General features: G+C 39.3%; 1 protein-coding gene and 1 long non-coding RNA gene across 2 annotated transcripts in view; one reads left to right on the top strand and one right to left on the bottom strand.

Moving 5' to 3' along the window:
- The window catches only part of PRKX (protein kinase cAMP-dependent X-linked catalytic subunit), a 59516-nt gene extending 56348 nt beyond the window's left edge, over window positions 1–3168 (bottom strand). Inside the window, exon 1 of the mRNA XM_035542201.2 lies at window positions 2731–3168. Coding sequence (XP_035398094.1) covers window positions 2731–2917 — 187 coding nt within the window. The 5' untranslated portion in view covers window positions 2918–3168. The remainder of the gene's footprint in view (window positions 1–2730) is intronic.
- Window positions 3169–3837: 669 nt separating this feature from the next.
- Window positions 3838–17627, top strand: LOC118245803 (uncharacterized). The gene is made up of 3 exons (XR_004777977.2): window positions 3838–4141; window positions 10527–10689; window positions 17554–17627. It is a non-coding gene; the product is annotated as an uncharacterized LOC118245803 (long non-coding RNA).
- The last annotated feature ends 2688 nt before the right edge of the window (window positions 17628–20315 follow it).

Here is a 20315-nt window from a genome sequence, read left to right as displayed (position 1 = left end):
TGCCCGCCCCAAACCCATAACTTCACTTTATAGACCAATACTAGGTGGCTGCCACAAAAAGCAAACTCTAGTTTCTGCTCCAAATGCCTCTTACCAAAGAGCCTACAAACATCGGAACGAAGGTTGAGTACTGGGATGTTTGGGGGAGAAAAATGCCCTCACAATCATTGTGCTAAACTGTACTCTTCTTTTGCTCCATTTCCTCCTTCATAGTGAGTTCTTTGCTAAATCAGTCATAACTTCCAATAGAAATCAGCAGCACTTTCAAGCTAGCTTGCATTACAGTTGTCAGGTTAACAAAGACTTTAATCCTCTGAACCAGGAACCCTCTGAGAAACAGAACCTGGTTCCTGGCTCAGAATCCTCTGAGATTCATTCCATCCTCCAAGAGAAGCTGCCTAAACCCAAGGAAGAGTACAACCTCACGGACACTAACATCCTTTAGTTAGCTTACACACTAACCACATGCATGTAGGAGCACAGAGCTTACCTCCCTCTTTTGCTACTTTCTCACAGATGGTTTCCAAGGCCATCCTGTTTCTAACCCTGGGTATGTCCATAAGCAACAATGATTCTAGTAGACAAGATACCAGAACTTCCGTCCTGCCATTTCTGGGTATCCCCCTCCCTTCCATAAACGTGCCAAATATCTCGGACAGAGCGCGTGCTGCTTTTGAGAGCATCAGCAGAAATACAACTGCTATTCTTATCACAGCAGTCAAGCTGCACGCAAGACTCTGAACTGCTGCAGTGAAACTGATGACAGTACATTAATTTCACCTACTTGTGCAAGGAGATCAGAAAAAGGAGGATAGGGTAATACTAAGTTAAACCACTGCTAAAAAAAAAAAAAAAGATGTACTCTTTCAGTACATGTGATATAAACCTAAACTGTACTTAACTAACTTAATTAGAAAGATGTTTAAGCCAAGCAAAAATGAACTTCTCAAGCTAAAATACCAATCCAGAGAGTACTCTGCACGGCTTTAGCCTGCAGCACGTTTAACTAAAGGACACAGAGCAGCCCAACCTCACAGAGTAGTTAATGGCTCATATCGCAGAGGCACTATGACCACGTGGGAAGGGCACTTCATCTTTGAAATTTATAAACTCTACCACTCAGAGGCAGGCACAGATGTGTTCACTTTCAGTATCACTTTGAGGCTGCCATGTTGCTTCCTGGTCAGGAGCTAGATCCCTTCCCTCCTTGCAGCCTTCTAATGAGGAGAGCTGGCATGCCTTAAATCTGTTTCAAAACCAACTCAAAACAGACCAGCTCAGCTTCTTTGTTAAGGTAAGGCCTTATGTATGTACCTATGACACTTTCGTATCCTTCAAGTTGTATGGTTTGTCTTTCTACTACCAACCAAGCAACCAATGCCACAGTTCATAAGAGGTGCAAGGAATGGTCGTCTTCTCAGACGGAGAGAGTTTCAAAAATATGGAGGGGAAAAGAACAAATCAAGCTGGGGAAGCCAGAGCAGGAAGGGAGGCTGTTCTTCCAGTATTCCTTCAGTGTCCTGATGAGCAGCTATCTGATCCTTTTACTCAATTTTTTTTTTCTTTCTCTGCATCTTTACAGCAAGCAGTTTCTCTGTGTTCTCCATGGAACAATGCCTTTCTGCTTCCTCAAACTCAAAGGAACACTTTAAAGAACACTCTAAGTATACACGCTGTTAAAAATTGACACCAGGATTATTTCTAAATGTCTTCATTGGTCCCAGGAACATTTCCATGACTATTATGTGTTCTTAAAAATTATTATTTTCCTGCAGCCCGTGCTTTGCTTCAAGTCATAATCCTCAGTGATGACAACTTGTATCCACAGCAACTGGTCGTGATGTAACAAACAAGATTAACCACTTCTGGTGGAGGAAAAGCATCACAAACCTTTCTGGCAGTCTCTTAGTAATCTCAATTAACTGCTCAATAAAATGCCTGTTGACATTCCAACTTGGAACTATTACCTCACAAAACAACACGCTTCAAGAGAAGATAACGTGGTCTTCACCAATCATGACACTCCTAGGCCTTCCCAATTCCATTTTTAAAGACCCTTTTAAGCCGTCAACCTCACTAAGAAAGGGCTTAAACCATGCTTGCTGGCTTTCGAGAGCTTAAGCGACATTTAAGTTTAGAGCACTTGCTGGAATAAATCTGTTCAAAACCGTTTCATGGTCCTCTACGGAAAGAGACCTCCTGTATGGCTGAACAGCCCTTCAACTCAGTCCTCCGAGGAAGGAGCCCTTCTGAACAGGCAGTCCCTCAAACCAGGTGCAAAGCCGTACAAACCCTCAGACACACCGGGCAGATGCTGCAGGAGATAATGCACCGAGCACCACCACGGCTGCCCGAACGCCCATTTATTTTAGCACACATTTACTCTACCGTGCTGCTGATCCCAGGCAGCTTTATTAAGGGTGGCAGAAGCGGGCTGTAGCCTCGCTTTCCCCCAAACCCAACGACAGGCAACCAACCAACAACACACCCTGGCATGGGCGCCTGCAGCTGAGGCTCCCCGTGTCCCTCAAGGGGGTGAGGGGGGTGCCCCCAACGGCACCTGCCGGCCATTAAACGGCCGCAACCCCAACCCCGCCGCCCCGCAGCGGCCCCCAAGCGCCCGGCGGGGGGGCAGCGGGGAGCGGTGCCGGCGGCACGGCCGTAGGCAGGCAGGCACCTGGGCAGCTCCTTTGTTCGCCGCCGCCGCGCCGCCCGCCCGCACTCACTCACCCACGGTGGCCAGGGTCTCCAGGTCCTCCAGCTTGTAGGCGGCGGGCTCGCAGGGCGAGCCGGGGCCGGCGGGGCCGGGGGCCGGGGCGGCGGGCTGAGGCACGGCCAGCCCCACCGCCGCCGCTGCCGCCGCCTCGCCGCCGCTCTTCGCCCCCATTTTGGCCTTGGCGGCGCTGAAGGCGTCCATGGGGCTCGCTCAGCGCATGGAGGGAGCCGAGCCGGGCCAGGCAGGGCCGATCCGAGCCGGGCGGGAGCGAGGCGAAGTTTCAGCCCTCAGCAGGCGGCGCGGCCGCTCCCCGCCGGCGCTGCAGCCCGCTGCCGCCTGGGAGGGGGCGCGGAGCCCTGGAGCATCGCGGCCCCGCGGCGAGCCGCCGGGCGGGCACACAATGGCGAGGCAGGGAGAGCCCGGGCCGTGCTGAGCCGTGCCGAGCCGAGCCGTGCTGCGGGCGGGGCGGCAGGGGCGGGGTCTGCCCGCCCGGCGCTGCGGCACGGTCCCGCTGGGGGAGGCGGGTAGGGCGGGTGCGGGGTCGCATGTGAGCCGTGCCCGGGGCTGCCGTGGTGCCCGGTGTGGGGGCAGCGCGGGGCCTGCTGGCTGCTGTGAGAGCCCAGTAAGTGGCTGTGCAGGGCAGGGAGCCCCAGCGTACACACAAACTTGTAATTGTTACATCATCTATACCTGGGGTCGTGAGAGACCCCCACAGCCTCGTCTGTAGTCGCGGTACTCGGGGAACGTGACGTGTGTTTTTTTATCTTTTGGCTTGTTGACTCGAAGGGTTGTGACTAATTTGGAAAAACGCTAGGTCATCTCTGCTTCCTGTCAGCCTGTGAGAGGAATCGCCGCTCACAAAGGGTGACATGGCTTTTGCTCTAAAATTTCAAATTTCAGTAGTGCCCTCTCCAGAATGCAAGCTTCAGACTTCTCTTTTGCTTTACCATTTTTATTATTTCAACTCACGTTATGTTCTGTAAGTTTTTAATACAAAAATCTTTGTGATTCATGCCTTGAATTGAATATTTCAAAGATTCCTTAAACTGTGAGTTGTAAATGTTCTGGCAGGCCAGGCCATAAGTTTAGCTTGGTCAAAAGATGAACAAGCCAACAAACCTCTCTTAACGACAACGGAGGCATGTTGTTTAAGATAGATTTCTTCACCAGATGCATGATTATTTTTCAAGCTGAGTCTATGTACAAATATAACTTTGTTTTTTAGCCAGATCATTGCAAATTGAGATGATTTTTAATAAAAGATGTGAGCTAATTATGATCATTTTCACGAAGGAGTACCTTAACTTCAGTCTGTCCAAGATCAATATATGCTCTTCTTAAAACTACTTTGTTTTCCTAAAAAAAAACCTAGGAAATCGTTCACTGCTCAGATGTTAAAGAGGACAAACAAAAACCTTTTATAAGGTATTGATTACTTTCAACTGATATTTCTATGTATGCCATGAACTTTACTTGGTGACTAAATTGCTTGCATTCAAGAACTTAAAACTTCCTTTAAAATCTTCTACTGATAAGCTTTAATAGTTGGTGGCCTGTCACGTGGCTTGTATGGCAGGATATGTTTAAAAAGTCTGTGATTCACCCAGGTTGGCAAGCATAGGGTTAGCTCCATTTAATTCAGTGTCCTTCTTCTTATGATGGAAGTTACTTTGTGCTTACTGCCTTTCTAGCCTGGTATCCAAAGCATTTGCTAGCTGTAGTTGTAATAATATAATTGCAATGTTTATATTTAGAGCATCAACATATTATTAATGTTCTTTACCACCTCTGTGTAACCTACTTAGAATTTATCTTGCTGATGATGATTATTACTCACGATATTTCAGGGGAATAACATGCTGTTCTTTCCAATACAAAGAGATTGAGAATCAAAAGTCGTAACTTTGCAAATTACACCTGGAAGTAGAGCTGCCTGCTGGGTTACAGTAGTGGGTATGATACTTACTTTCTTGCCCAATGTGGCCAGACTTTGTAGGAAGGTTTCCAGCCCTGTTCTCGTTTCTTGTACATATGTTTGCCAAACTTCATTTTGCACCACATACAGACATAATGGTAGTACAGTGATTCCTTGGGTGATGTTACCTACTTCCCATTCTTTTATTTTATTTTATTTCTCATTTTCAGGAAACCTTTGGTTAAACTATAGAAAGGATTCCAAACTTTCTACCTGACTATCCATGAGTTGATATCAGGGATCATTGCTCTGTCGTTTAGAGGGAACATTGTGATGTGCATATCAAACAAATGGATATGATTTAGGCACTCAACTCTTGGTTTGTGAAGGGAAGCAGTCATTTAAATGTCTCTGTGACTGCTGACAAAAAGAGTCTCTCCTTTGGTCTGAGCAGACTTGCATTTGTCTCCCTGAAAGCATGTTTTTTTTCCTCCCCACAAATATATAATTTTCCTCACAAATCTTGTTAAAAGCATATTTGTACAATCACAGTAAAACTACTACAAGTTTGTTGGAAAACCTGTCCAAACCTGTAGGGAGGAAGTGAATAAGTCCTTCAATGATGGTTATTATTAATAAATAGTTCTGTATCTTCTTCTCTTGTCACATTAAGTACAGTGCCTGAAAGTCAGGGACTGATGTGAGGAAGAAGAATAACTAGTAAAGATAATTAGTACTGCTATGTGTTTTTCATTTGTTTTGTTTTGCTAAGGAAGCTCATGATCGGGCAAGTTCTGTGAAGTAAACAGGCAGGGATTTCATACAAGAAATCCCTACCTGGGACAAAGAAAGGGGAAAATTGTTCCACCCATCTGAAGTAGTTCCTTCAATGTATGGAAATCAGACCATTTGTATAATGAACAATCACACATTATGAGAATGTATCTATGGATTCGTAAAGCAACTATCACACTTGTATTTTAATATGATTATGTTTACTTTTAAGTGTTTAAAATGATTATATAGAGTGGCTAAGTCCAAATGAGAATTTAAGCACCGAAAATAAAAATAGTCATGCAGATGTCTTCATCCCAAACTGTGATTTTGTAGCACCTTTCTGAACTGATGCCTAGCTTCAGAAGTGCATCAACTTTTCCACTTGTGGAAGTGCTGTTACCGGGGTGTCTAGACTTCTGCCCGGTCTGAGCAAGTTTGTGCCTAGCTTCTGCCAGAACTAGATTGAGATCTGGAAACAAGACATTGCTTTGCCTAAGTTTGCTGAGGAACCTGTTGTGTTCAGCATTCTGAATGCGTATCTCACGTATATGCAAAACTGCTCCCTTCTCCAAATGAAGCTGGGGTCAACTTTTTAGAAAAAAAATGCAGTTTTATGTAATAAGAGGCATAGAAATACCAGTGTGCTGGACAAGCTCTTAGAGACAGCCGGTGATATTTTCTTCAGACGGAAGACAGAATAGGATAGCAGCGCACCAGGACATCTTTTTGTTCGTTCGTTTCCCCAGAGAACTAGTTATGCACGTTCATACCAGTACATCGCATTTTGAATACTCAGGATAGCATGCTGGTTATAGCAGTCACTCAGCAAATGGAATACCTGGTTGTTTTGATCTTGGTGGTATGAAAAGGGTTCTCGTTCCAACCTCCTTCCCTTAAATTACCGAAGGCAACTGCAAGATATGTTTTCCCATATTGTGCATCCCAACTTCAAAACTATTCCTTTCTTTGCTATGCCCATGAGATGAAGCTGTCAGTTCACTGCTCTGTAGAAGGATGCAGAAGTCTTAGAAATTAAATGTAGTACGAGTCGCACTTATGTATACAACTTATGGTATATAAATGTGGTGTGTTTTTACAAATTTTATCAAGGTCCTGCAAAGATTACTGTAGAATTAATAAATTTCAAAAATGATTAATTAGTATGCGCTTCAGCAAGACAAACATTACATAAACTTTGTAACACTCGGGTGTCAGAATAATAAAACACACCTGTTGGTACCAGCCTCAGGGAACTAAGCCATCTCCTCAAGGAGTCCTCAAGTAGATAAATGTAAAATTTCCATGCCAAACCTATTTTTTTTCCCCTCAGTATGAGACGTAATAGATAAAGCACTTCTAAAGTGAAATTTTAATTGTCTTTACTAAGGCACATACATCTAATGCATGAACAGAGTAAATCTTTTAATTCAGTGTTTTTTGAAATTGTATTCGGTTTCATGATGGTATCTTCATATCCAAGACTAAGGGCTTGTTCGAGGGAAAAAGAAAGAGCTAAAATCTCCCTCTAGTCACAGGCAGCAAAGCGAGAAAGATACCAGGTATGGGAGTCCATTGTGTCTTCATTGATTTAGTGTCAGATTCTCCCCCTGTCACAATTTACACAGGCTTCAGGCTTGGAAAGGCGTGGTGCACAATGAGCTGATCCAAATGCAGGCTGCCACGATTCTCTCCTCCTCCCTCTCTCAGCTCTGCAGTCTCACCCACGCCCTTGCTTGTGCATTCAACATTTAGGCAGCTCCCTGGCGAGCCAGTTCAGGAATTGGTTCAGAGATTTACTTATGAAATAAAGTTACTAGTTTTTTAGCCAGATCATTGTCAGGCACAGGCTTTTAGGGCACTCAGTGCCTTAATCAGTGAGCTGTGGGGAATTTGTAACAGGCTGCATTTCCATCAAGCTGCATAGTTTTTTTCCTCCACTTTCTTCTGTTTCATGTCATGTCTCCCCCCTTTGCCCCTCTAAAGAGAAATCAGCACTTTGAATATGCATAGCTGCAGTTGAGGTTAGTGTTTCTGATGAATGGTTTTAGATAGATACTCATTCAGTCTTCTGGACAAGTAAATCACAGTGGCACTGAAGGTGGCCATAGAGCCAGAGGAAAGAGATGGGCACCTAATTTCTGTTATCAAAATTTCTTGTGTTCTGGAGATATCTGCCCATCTGCATCAGGAAATACAGAGTCAGATTTAACCCAGGCTAGCTCCAGGCAAGAGGCTAGCATTATCTCTCAGTTCTGTAGTACTTCAAGTCAGCTAAGCAAACTCTGACCCTTACTTTCTGCAAGTTTCAGCAAATCACTTAGACAAATCTCTATAAGTCTATGCAGTATCTGAAAAATGGAGACACCACAGTCTCTAAAGTCTTACAAATGCCATATAAACATGCTATAAGTATTTTTATTCATGCGTAAATGTAAGTATGTATGTTTTGAAAACAAAATACTTGCAAGCTTGAAAGCTGCATCTTTAAAAATGGGATGGAACTGTGAAAAGAGAGGACTATCAGTTGAATCCAGCAACAAAAATTATGGCTTTATTATCATCCATAACTGATCTCTTCTGCCATGAAATAATATATTATTTTCTTAACCTGTTCTCTTGTATTCTGTAATTCATTACTTTATTTTAATTAAAATAATTTAAATTCTGTAAATTCATTCTGTAATGACGCACCACTTTAACATTCCAAACTGAACTGATTTATCTACACTACCAGTTAATTTCCTTACAGAAACATGAGCTAAAATAGATAGAAAAACCTTCAAAAATATTTCTGCTGATACTATTACCATCTAATCACTGCCAAAAGTAAAGAAACTGATTTTAGATTTCTTAGAATTCATTGTTATAATCTTATGTATGAAATAAAATGTGCTATTTTTATTTTTTTTCCTGCTAGTCAAATATATACTTAGCCAAACAAATGTAGAGTGATATACCTGTGATTCATCCTTCTGTTTACAGTTCAGTTTATGAACTGTTCACTACATTAGTCACTGTAGACTCATTAAGCAAAATATTCCAGTGCCTACCTAATTTCTATTAGTTTTAAACAAGTGTCTAAATTCTATTAAAACCAATGGAATTGGAAATGGTGGGATTTGATGGTGCTTTTAAGAATGGAAACAAACAAAAAGCATGGAAGTGTTCAAACAATGGAACTGAGAATGAAACCATTTTCAAATACGAAATGGAAATATATTCTACTCAGGCATCTTGTTCATTGAACTATGAACTTTACCAAAACAAAAACAAACGAACAAACAAACAAACAAACAAAAAAAAAAACAACAAAAAAACCATTGTGGCTTTTTGGAAAAGTCAAGTTAGTATGATCCTTACAAATCTGAGAAAACCCTGGATTATGTCCAACCATAATCTATACATACTATACATAGCTGGTCACATTCACTCCTGAAGAAAGGCAATTAACCATCCAGGGCTTTGTGGTGCATTTTATTTTCCCCTGTATATTACTTTTGTATAGTATTAAATAGTCAACATGAGAAATGCATAATACAGTGAATGTTGGGCAAAGGAAAATATGAATGTAGAGGAGAGTTCAGCAACATATAAGCCGACCAGAAGTTTATCTTGCAAAATACCTAATTACGTAACTCTCCTACTATATTTAGCAGATGATTTATGGCCTTTTAGCTGATCTCGTTTCCAGTCTTTGTGTTTGTTGGAAAGCAGTGGATCATTTGTCTGGACAGCTGGAGTGGATCACTTGGTCGTAGCTCTGATAAAAACAAACTTTTAGAAAGCCAAGGTGTTGTGCACAGCCGTTCTGCTATCCAGGTTTTAGACTGATGCAATTTTACAAACTTTAGACAGATGTAATTAGGATTACTTAATTAAATGTAAAATCTGACAGCTGGGATTGAAGCTACCAGCCTGTCAGGACATAGTTAACTACATTTAACTGATGCACTCTCAATGCAATTCGTTGCATGTCCAAGAAGAATGAAGGGCATGGTGGCTTGAATTAGAGGAAAAAGTCATTTAGGAAGAAGACATAATTTATTCTGCTAAAAATAAATAGAAGCATACTCTTTGAGCTTTGTATGTCTAGGAATCAGATCATATCCAACATGAGGCAGAGAAACATCATGTTATAATTGTTAACAAATTCACTTTGTCAAGGCTTATACCCAGTGTTCTGGAAAGTTTCTCAACATGTTTGTCTCCTTTTGTGATATTTTACTTCATCCACTCGCCTCCTCCTCATAGGCACAGGGATATTGTGATGACAGAGTTTTTGTAGCAGGTATAAGCTACATACACTTTTTTGTTTGTTTTTGTTTCCTTTTGCTGTGATTAGTTAATAGGGACACACTCCGAGTATTAAAAGATGGCTCTTTAGACACTGATTCAAATCTAGTGGAAATTAACGTGAATTTTGCACTTGCTGATGTCCAACGTGAATAGATAATATGATTTTGTAAAAGAATAAACTATTTTTGTGAGTTTCCCCTTACAGGAAACAGGTCCTTAGTTCTGATGTTTCCCTCTCTCAATTCTTAGTAAATTTCTCAAAAGGTATTATGTGCTTTATCTATGATATGTATATATATGATTTATGACAACTTTAAGTTGCATTAAAAGTTACTTAGCCTGTGTTAACTTGGAACCCAATTTGAAACATTACTATTTAAATGTACCAAGTCTCTTCCTCACCATTACTATAGGCAATTCCTGTAACACTTTTTAAGTTAAGTTCGTCTGAAATGCTGCAGATGTCTCTTTACATGTTTGTGGACATTGCTCTTGTGCAGGAGGCTCTGCCTGGCTCTGACTTTGTTCCTGTGTTGGTATATTTGCAGGTAAAGGAAAATGCTGACAGAAAAAATGCTTGGAGAATGTGCTGGGACTGCAGATAACTGTTTGTAGCTGCTGCTATCCCTTTTAAATGTGATGAGCAGTCTTGCTCATGTTGGAATTGAGAGGAGTTTTGTCAGCAATTTCACTAGCTTCACGGTTTGGGGTGTGGAGCTGACCACTAACCAGTACCCCACACAGCAAGAGAGAGCTCTCATTAATTTATATTGGGAATGAACCATGAGGTTTTGTTTTCAGCCATGGTTTGTCTCTTCACAGCCTGCAGCTACCCCAGCAGAGCTTCACAAGTGCTCACAGCCTCCACTGAATGTGCTGCTTGTCCGTGTCTATCTTTCCTTGGGAAGGAGACACAGCAGTCCCTCAGAGCACCGCTTCCTTGTGATCTCAGGCTGTGATGCATGAAAGCATACAGGAGATTAAGGTGATGGCTGCATGACATTTCTTTTATCTGTGCACCCTTACCTTTTTGCTATTCTGCTCTTGGATGTTCCTGAGTGTCTCTCCAACCTATTAGTTAGAAATTGAAAGGAAAAAAAAATTAGGATTTGGGTTGGGAAGAATGAAAATAGTAATAACATTCTTTCTGCTCGGATTTCAGAAATAAGTGGTTTTGCATGTAGTTAAATTGTTTTCATTTTGAACAGTTCCATTTTCCTTTTTTCTCTTCCCCCTATGTTATATGTGTTATGGAATCCACACAAATTTATATAATCTATTTTATTAAAAACACATATTTTGTAATAAAATATATATTTTTTTGTTAAAACCCTATGTACATACATATATATACATATATATAAACTCTGTTTCTAACTTGGGCTGCATTTAGCTAGTTGGTAGGTCCTGCAGTATGGGGATACGTTTTTAGTCTTTTTTGGTTACTCCTCTTTTGTGACCGTTACTCTTCAGATACTTTACCGCCTTGACCACTTTATCAGTGGTGCTGCTTTCATGTTATAAGAAGCTGTTCTCCTCATGTTTATATACTGTGGGTTTCTTATCTGCTTCTGTTTTTACACACCCTTTCATCAGAGAGCCAAGCAGTCTCCTTGCATGGAACAAGGTTCATATCTCCCAATGACACATGCACAGCTGAAAAGGTTATTACATAAAATGAATAGTAAACTGTGACAGATGGCTTATTATTTATTTATTTATTTATTTATTTATTTTTAATACCCACTCCACTGAAAAGTATACCCAAATTCATTCCAGTAAAATGTAGTGTGTGAGAAATGACAAATGTAAATAATAAATAATAGAACGTTGACCTATAATAAAACATTGGTCTATAATAAAACATTGGCCTATTGGCCTATAATAAAGAATTGTCCTGTTCCTCCTTGAAACCTGGAGCAAGATGAAAGGTTGGTAACGTGGTGGGAATCAGGATGACACTTTCAGGCAGGATTGTGGAGGAGAAGGGCTGCAGAGGATTACGGAGCCCTGGCGGCAGCCTCTCCAAGGAGAGTGTTGGCAGGGCTCCTTTTTCAGCTTCCTTCAGACCTTCTAATGGGGAACGACAGATTGAAATTTCACTGGGGACATAGAAGCACAGCCTATATTAACTGCTGAAGAGAGAAATTGGATCAGAACATACCATGGTTAATTGCATAACTTTCCTAGCCAGCTCTGTCCATTTTAAATCTCATAGGTGGAGTGGGCAATAAATGCACATGTGGTAGCATGCAAATTTATTTATTTATTTATTTATTTATTTAAATCAAGGCACTGTGCTGCCTAGTTTATTTAAGCTTTGGTTGCTTTAGACTTTGGATATAAATCTGATTCTAAAATTAATTGGAGAATTATGACATTCTTTTGGGATGAATTAACTGGGTTCATCAGTTGTTTTCAGAATTGGAATCTGAACAGCTAGAACTTGGGGAATATCAAAAAGAAAATTACCTTCATTGAGAAAGAAATGTAGGTAAATGGGTATGGGAATTTCACAAAGAAACAGTGGTGAAGAGACTGAAATGCTTCTCTAAAAATACAGAGATATAAATTTGAGGGCATTAATGCCTTACGAGATATTACCGTAGTCACTTTTTCTGAATCAACACATGCTCTTTAGGTTGGAGTCAAAATCAGCTGGACAATTTGCTGACCTTCTCTTTTTTTTTTTTTTTTTTTTTTGTGTTAGTGATAGTACCTGACTGTGCCAGCCTGGTGGATGTCACATAGGATGAGTCAGAATTTTAGCAAAAGGACAAGGCAGGCAGGTTTTCAAGAGTTAGGAAACCAAGAGTTGAATATATGGAAATCATATTGTGATGATATTACAGACAACAGAATTAAAAGGCACAGCAGTGTTGGAAGGTGAAGACACCAAATGCCTCTTCAGGTTAATTCAGTATCCTGTTCTACTCTGTTATGTGGGGTGGAATAACTTTTACCTGACCATTGATAAGAGAGCCCTTTCTCTATAAATATTCAAGAACTTCACCAGCATAATTTGCTGTTCAGTCTAAATTATTTCATTATTAATATTTGATGGAAAAAAAAAAAAGCACAAGGATGATTTGGGCATTTGAGAAGAGATGCAAGAATAACTGGTGACATTATTTCTGAGTTCAGTGAGAAGTGGTTATCACTAGCTAATTTGAAAAGCACCACTAGTATATATTTGGCAATATTATAAATATTGCATATCAATCTAATTACAGAATAGATTATGTTCGTTTCTTAAAAATCAGTAGTTATAGGCTGAACATAACATGACAACTCTGATACTTAAAGTTTTTTGATGTGAAGGTTTAAGCTTTAGAGAAGGTTTCAAAGGTTGACAATTTAATCTCCCCAGCTACTCTCAGGGATTTTGAGCAGGATAAAATCTTTAATGAATTTTAATGGAATTAGATGACAGTTTGATTTTTTTTTTTTGATAAGTCCATTCAAAATATATTTCTTAGTTTGACTTTGTCTCTTGAAAGCAAATATGAGTGTGTTTAAGTTTAAGCTTATATAAAATTTGAAGTCTGTAGGAATAAAAAATGTGTAAGTGCTTTGTTGACTAACAAAAACCTAAGCACATACTAAACAGTAAGTGCTTTACTAGACTGAAACTCTTATAATTTAAACATTTTCTCCAGTTGAGGTGAGAGTACAGTGAAATAAGAAGAGAAAAAATTACCTTTGATCTCACGGAACCATGTAAATTATAGGCTGGGATCTGTAAGAAACATTTCTAACAAATCAGGCCAATTCAGCAGAATGAAGCTTCAAACTACATGTTCTTATTACAGGTAACACCAATTTCACTGGGTGTGAAATTGTTTTCTACAAATCCAAAAGCATGAAATAAGCACACAGAAAAGAACACCTTAAAAAAATGAAGTACTATACTGATGTTTGCTGACAGCGGATAATGATTTGACAGAGGGAAAAGGTGCACTCATGATGTAGATTTGCTGGAAAATTCACTTTCATGTATGTCTTTAGCACCCCATTTTTTCCTTTTCCAAAGTTACACTAGGTTCACAGAGAAGTAAAAGTATCAAAGTGGAACTACTTATTCAAAGGAAATATATTAGACACATATGTTTTTTATACATTTGCTGAAAATATGAAATCATGTCTTACCAAATGAATCCTACAACGTATTGCACAAATAAAGGACTAGCAAATGAGATGTTATTGACTCATGCAAATCGCTGTGCTAAGGCATTCCAAAGGATTAAAATATCTTCTAATAATCTACACGTGTGTTAATAGTATCTAAAGAATGGTCCCCCATAATGCAGAAATACTATAAGTTATCATGAGAAATGATTGTGCATTTAATATCTGAAAATAAAATTGCAATGATACAAATATCCTGAAAAGATTATTCCTTGCATAAATGTTTGTCCCTGTTCTGAAAAGTGTTCCTGCTGAAGCTGTGATAATCATTCCAGAATAGGAGAATACCTCCTCTGGAGTGGAGTTTGGTAAGGTTTAAGTAGGGAACTATTTTAAAATGAGGAAAACTGTATGAGCTTCAGAGCCCTTTGAGACCTCTTGCAGTACCAGAAAAGGATTTCTGTTAGTGTCTATTTGTCCTTACCCAGTGAAGATTTACGTGTTGCTTCCAAAAACAACTTCTCATCATATTAAGTCACTGTTCTTCATTTTTTGCTTTTGTAATATGTAAACATGAACATAAGTAGTCTGGCACTTATTTCAGTCTATTTCAGCTTTTTTTTTTTTTTAATCTAGGTTTATGCTAATTATAATCAGACATTTTTTGAGTGGCTCATTTATCTGACATGGGGAACTTTAAAACTGCGTAAGTGTTAGGATCAGAATGTATATTGCCATATTCCAGTTTGAAACAAAATATTTCAAATTTAAGCCAAGCTTCACTTAAGGGTCTAACATTTTTCTTCTAGAGACATTTAATAATTGTTTGAGTGCCTTTGTGAGAGTTATGCTTTATGCTTTCTCAAACACACGTAGTGTAAAATGCTGAACAGTATCTATGTTTCTCTTTTAGTAATCTCATCTAAAAGAGAGTTTTTTCACTGTTTTAATTTTGAAAACAATATAAGCACATTTATTCAACTTATCACATGCCTTTTTGGACATAATTTCATTTCTGAGAAATCAGGGAAGTTACTTGTTTTATTTTCACACTGCATTTTTTTTTTTTCCCTTAAAGACTAGATTATTTCTGTGATGAGAGAAATAAGAAGAACCAAATGCAATACCAAAACCAGAGCTGCAGAGGCCACTGTGGGGAACTGGTAGTCACCTGTGGGTGAGTGGAGAGGAAGCAAAGGCAGGTGGGGTGTAGGCAAAGCCACAACTTTACCTTTGATGAGCAGATTAGTAATATTCAACATCAAGATGGAAATAAAGGTGCATTATCACCAGAGCAACTGGATTAAAATGGGATTCAGACCAACTTAAACAACCCTCAGTTGGTTGTTTCTTTTTCCCTCAGCCTCTTCCATTTGCTACCTTAGTTGTACAACTACCCAGTAAACTGTCCTGGCAAAGTCGTCAGGCTGCAAACTGACGTAAAAGTTTTTTTTTCTGCCAAATTGTTTCCTTGGTTTGAGCCACACACCGCTGCAAAAATAGCTCTCCCAGAAAAGTGGAAGAGGTGGTCAGGAAGAGAGAATGCGCGTGGCCCATATATGAGGGTGCTGCAGCTGAAGAAACCCACAAAAAAATGATGAACTTCCAGACATGTTTTTGTTAAACTATTTCTTGCTATTGGCTCACTACAGAATGGATTCACAAGACACGGCTCCTCCTAAATCTAGTTATCATCTAAAGCTGTCCTTTGAGACCATTATTCTAAGAAAAAAATTACCTTTACTTATATATCTTTACTTATGAAATTGGATATTTTACCTAGATGTAATTTGGTTCATCAAAATTAATGAGAATAATTAGAAAAGATACAAAGACAGTGAAACTTGTCTTGAGTGACTTTTTACATTCTTTGGACTACATTCATAGTTGACTCTTAAACTGTAGTCCATGACAATACAGTCCATGAGTTGATTCCAAGTGATTTCTTTTGTATTCCTGCAGTGAGATATCTTCCTTTTACAACATAGATGTTTTTTGTTTGTTTGTTAGTTTTTTTTTCCCTATTCTTCTTTTGGCCTTAACCTCACAAAAAGAACCCATCTTCATGAAGTTTAAAAAAGAAAAAAAAATCCAACATTCCAATATCTATTTATTTTGTTATAATGTTATTACTGCAATCTCTCATCAGAGTCAAGTTCAACCCAAGATTTTGCCAATCTTGACTTCCTTTTATCATTCATGGTTCTTTACCATCTTCTTCTGAAACATATTCCCACAAATATTAGACTAGTCTCTGTATGATTTTCTTAACAGTTATTATCATAAAGATATTATCTTTTCTGATTTTTGTTTTTTTTTTTTCATTCTTTTTCCATTGTTTCACGTCATTTTTTCCTTTCATTTAATAATCTCTTTCCTTTCTTCTGTAATCGCATCTCAGTATTTATAATGTAAAATATGTTAAATCTGTCATGGTTGTTAATTTGAAGACTAGACCCTGCACTACTATAAAATACATCTGAATTTGCCAGTGTTAGGTTTTGTTCTTCCTAGTGGATTTTTATTTCTTAGTATTTCTCCCTATATTTCATCTGCTTCATACTTCTAGAATACAAACAGTCTTCTTTGGATCTCTCTCCAACTATTTGTATTTTGGTTGCCTACAAACTTACTTACCCTATGGCCTATCTAGTTTTCATTTCTGTAGAAAATGTGTCTGGTTTTGGCCTATTTTGCTCATTCTGCCTCACTACTGTCTTGCCTTCTGCTATTTTAGGTTTATTTCAGCTTTTGTAGCAGCAGTTCAATCTTGCGTATGTGTCTTTAGAAATGTATTGATCCCTAGTGATTCAAGTTTTTTTAGTTATTTTGCAGGAACATAAATATTTAGCAGATTTTCTATGCCATTGTTCTTCTCTTTCCTTTCCATCATTTCACATATATTTATTTTATCACTTGAACCTTTCTTTATTATTGTATGTATGATTTTTGTTTGTTTTTTTGTTTGTTTGTTTTTTCAAAATCTGTTTGGCAAAACTTCTCTGTGAGTGATTAACTAGCTGATTAATTGTTGCTGCCATTGTTGATAAAAAGCAATAAGGTAAATATAGCAGCTGGATTTACTTAAAAAAAAAAGCAAATAAGGAAAAACTTAGAATTTGTTTTCATGGTGGGGGGAAGGTAGATTACAGTCAGTAGTTATATTCACTATGGATTTTGGGACAGTGAATTCAAGCAAGTACCCAGACCACATGGCTTTTTAACTCAGGTGCACGGATGGCTAATGCAGCAATGCTGCTTCTGGGTTGTACCAGGTGAATATATCAACTCTGGTGGGCCCTGCAGTGGCAACCTTAATGTGGGAACGTTTTTAAGAAAATAACAGTGAGGACTAAGTGGAAATAAAAATTCAGCTGAAGAGGAAAAACATGCTGACTGAGAATCATATAAGCTATATAAGTCATTATAGAGTCTGCTGTTTTAATTGTGTCTTGCAGTCCAGGTATCTGTTTCCACCTCTAGCCTTGCTGTGCTCTTCACAGAAATACTGAAATCATTTCACAGCTAAGCTTTCTCTGGCAAAAGGCCCTGGAGAAAAGCTCCACAGAAAAGGTGTAAAATACCAGCACAAAATCAAAAGAAATAGCCTCAGGCTTCCTAATCTTTATGACTCTGAGAACAACCCTCGGGTTTTGATCCCTATATCACTAGCTCTGGAAAATGGGCTACTCAATAACCATTTCTTCTCTTTGAATTCTAGGCCCACAACATTTCTGTACTGGCTTAAGGAGGCTGGATGGTTCCAGAGGGGCAACCAAGCCAGTCTTTTTTGCTGCGGGGGGAAGAACTATACGTGCCGGATCTCCTCCCAAGCTGGCTCTCAAAAAAACAAAAAACAAACAAAAAAAAACATTCAGTTCTATGGTTTCAGAAATAGTTGCTGCCTCAAACAATGGAAGATTCACATATCAAATCATACATGTCCTGATTCTCTAGATGCTCTTCACAGTTAATGAGAATTGCTAATGGAATTCAGCCTTTGTGTAAGAAAGACCTTCTGAAGCATCTTCCATGTGGCTAAACAGCAACAGATAGTTTAATGCTTTTTAGCACATTCCCAGGTCCTTATTAATATGAGAATGAAGCATGCTGTCAAATTGTTCACTTGAGAACAAGTCTTTTGATCCTGTTGGTGAAGCATTTTTAACTAGAATTTAGAAGTTAAGCTCATTTAGGCAGCTACAAGAGTATGGTCCACACTCCTGTATTATTTCTCTTTCTCTCACAGTTTATTCTTTCTGCTAGCATTTCATAGAAACATAGAATCATTGAATATCCCGAGTTGGAAGGGACTCACCAGAATCATCGAGTCCAACTCCTGGCACCACACAGGTCTACCCCAAAATTAAGCCCATATTACTAAAAGCACAGTCTAAACACTTCTTAAACCCCGACAGGCTTGGTGCCGTGACTACATCCCTGGGAAGCCTGTCCCAGTGCGCAACAACCCTCTCAGTGAAGAACCTCTTCCTGATATCTATCTAGCCTGAAACTCCCCTGCTGCATCTTGACACCATTCCCTCAGGTCCTATTGCTGGTCACTAAAGAGAATAGATCAGCGCCTGCCCCTCCACTCGCCCTTGTGAGGAAGCTGTAGGCCACAACGAGGTCTCCCCTCAGCCTCCTCTTCTCCAGGCTGAACAAACCAAGTGACCTCAGTCGCTCCTCGTATGTCTTCCCCTCTAGGCCCTTCACCATCTTAGTAGCCCTTCTCTGGACACTCTCCAACAGTTTCAAGTCCTTCTTGTACTGTGGTGCCCAGAACTGCACACAGTACTCGAGGTGAGGCTGCACCAGCACAGAGTAGAGTGGGACAATCCCTTCCCTCGACTGGCTAGCAATGCCATGCTTGATGCACCCCAGGATACAGTCGGCCCTCCTGGCTGCCAGGGCATACTGCTGGCTCATGTTCAGCTTGCTATCAACAAAGATCCCTCTCTGCAGGGCTGCTCTCCAGCCTCTTGCCCCCAGTCTGTATGTATAGCCCTGTCCCAGATGCAGGAGCTGGCACTTGCTCTTGTTAAACTTCATGCAGTTGGTGATTGTCCAGCTCTCCAATCTGTCCAGATCTCTCTGCAAGGTCTTTCCATCCTCAGCAGAGTCAATGACTCCTCCCAATTTAGTATTATCAGCAAATTTATTCAAAACACCTTCTAGTCCTACATCCAAGTTGTTTATAAAAACATTGAAAAGAACTGGCCCTAAAATGAAGCCCTGGGAGACCCCCCTGGTGACTGGCTGCCAGCCTCATGCAGACCTATTTACTACAACCCTTTGAGTCCTACCCGTCAGCCAATTGCTCACCCATTGTATGATGTTTTTGTCTGTCTGTATGCTGGACATTTTGTCCAGTAGGATCCTATGGGAAACTGTGTTTAACTTTTCCATTCTTCTATTTAAATTTTGCTAGGTATATGCTCTGTTCCATTACCTCTCATGCCTTCTTTTCATGCCCATTCCACAGTGTGCATCAATTTTAAAGATAATTGTTATTGTTTTGTACAGTAGTAGAAAGCAGCCATTGATAAATGAAGGAGCGGGTATAGCAGTGGACTGTACAAATGTTTTCTATTGCATGGGAATTACCCACTCTTCTGCCTTTTTTTTTTTATTATTATTATTTTTCCCCCCAGGAAATAAACTGTCATTTAAAAAAATAATCATACTAGTGATCATGTAGTGCTTTATGGTTTTTTTTTTTTTTTTTTTTTTTCCTTCTCAAGACTGTTTTTAAGGCTTTCTAAATTGAAGACTCTAAGTTCACATTTGGCTCCTAAATTAAGGGCTAAGTTTCATTAATGCTCAGTATCTGAAAGTTTTATCTGAGGCAATTGCTGCATACCCTACAACTTCAGACAATCATACTATTGCTGAACCTCTGTGGACATAGGAACACAGTTTTATATATGATTTAATTAGAAAATATCATAAATTTTGTTTTTATATTTTCAGGAAGAAAGCACATTGTTTTTAAGTTCTTAAGGATGTTCTCTCATTTTAAAGGATGGAGATTGTCCTATACATTGCATGCTGGAATTGGTTAACAGTCACAAAAACTCCATGTTTCCATGCTTAGTCTTTTAAATTCTTTCTGAATTGTCTTTTTTCTTTTTATTTCTCTTTTCTTTCTTTCCTTTTTTTTTTTTTTTTTTTTTTCCCCAAAAAACAAATAAAGTGGAAGCTTATGCAGATCTTTTTATGGTCATTCAATAAATCACTAGTAATATTTTATACTTCTGTGATGATAATCACCCTTGAGGATTTTCAGAAATATTACTTAGATGCATTACTTTTCATTATTTTGGAGAAATGGATAAAATAATGAAAATTATTTTGATGTATTTATATACGTGTTTGATCATGTATACAATTCAGAAACATGTTACACCTTTAATTTATGTTCTTTTTGTCAGATGATTCCATGGTTATTAACATGCCTTCAGATTGCTACTATAATTAGTC

The sequence above is a fragment of the Cygnus atratus genome, chromosome 1 (genome assembly GCF_013377495.2).
Source record: "Cygnus atratus isolate AKBS03 ecotype Queensland, Australia chromosome 1, CAtr_DNAZoo_HiC_assembly, whole genome shotgun sequence".
Lineage (NCBI taxonomy): Eukaryota > Metazoa > Chordata > Aves > Anseriformes > Anatidae > Cygnus > Cygnus atratus.
This window is presented reverse-complemented; position numbering and strand designations above follow the sequence as displayed.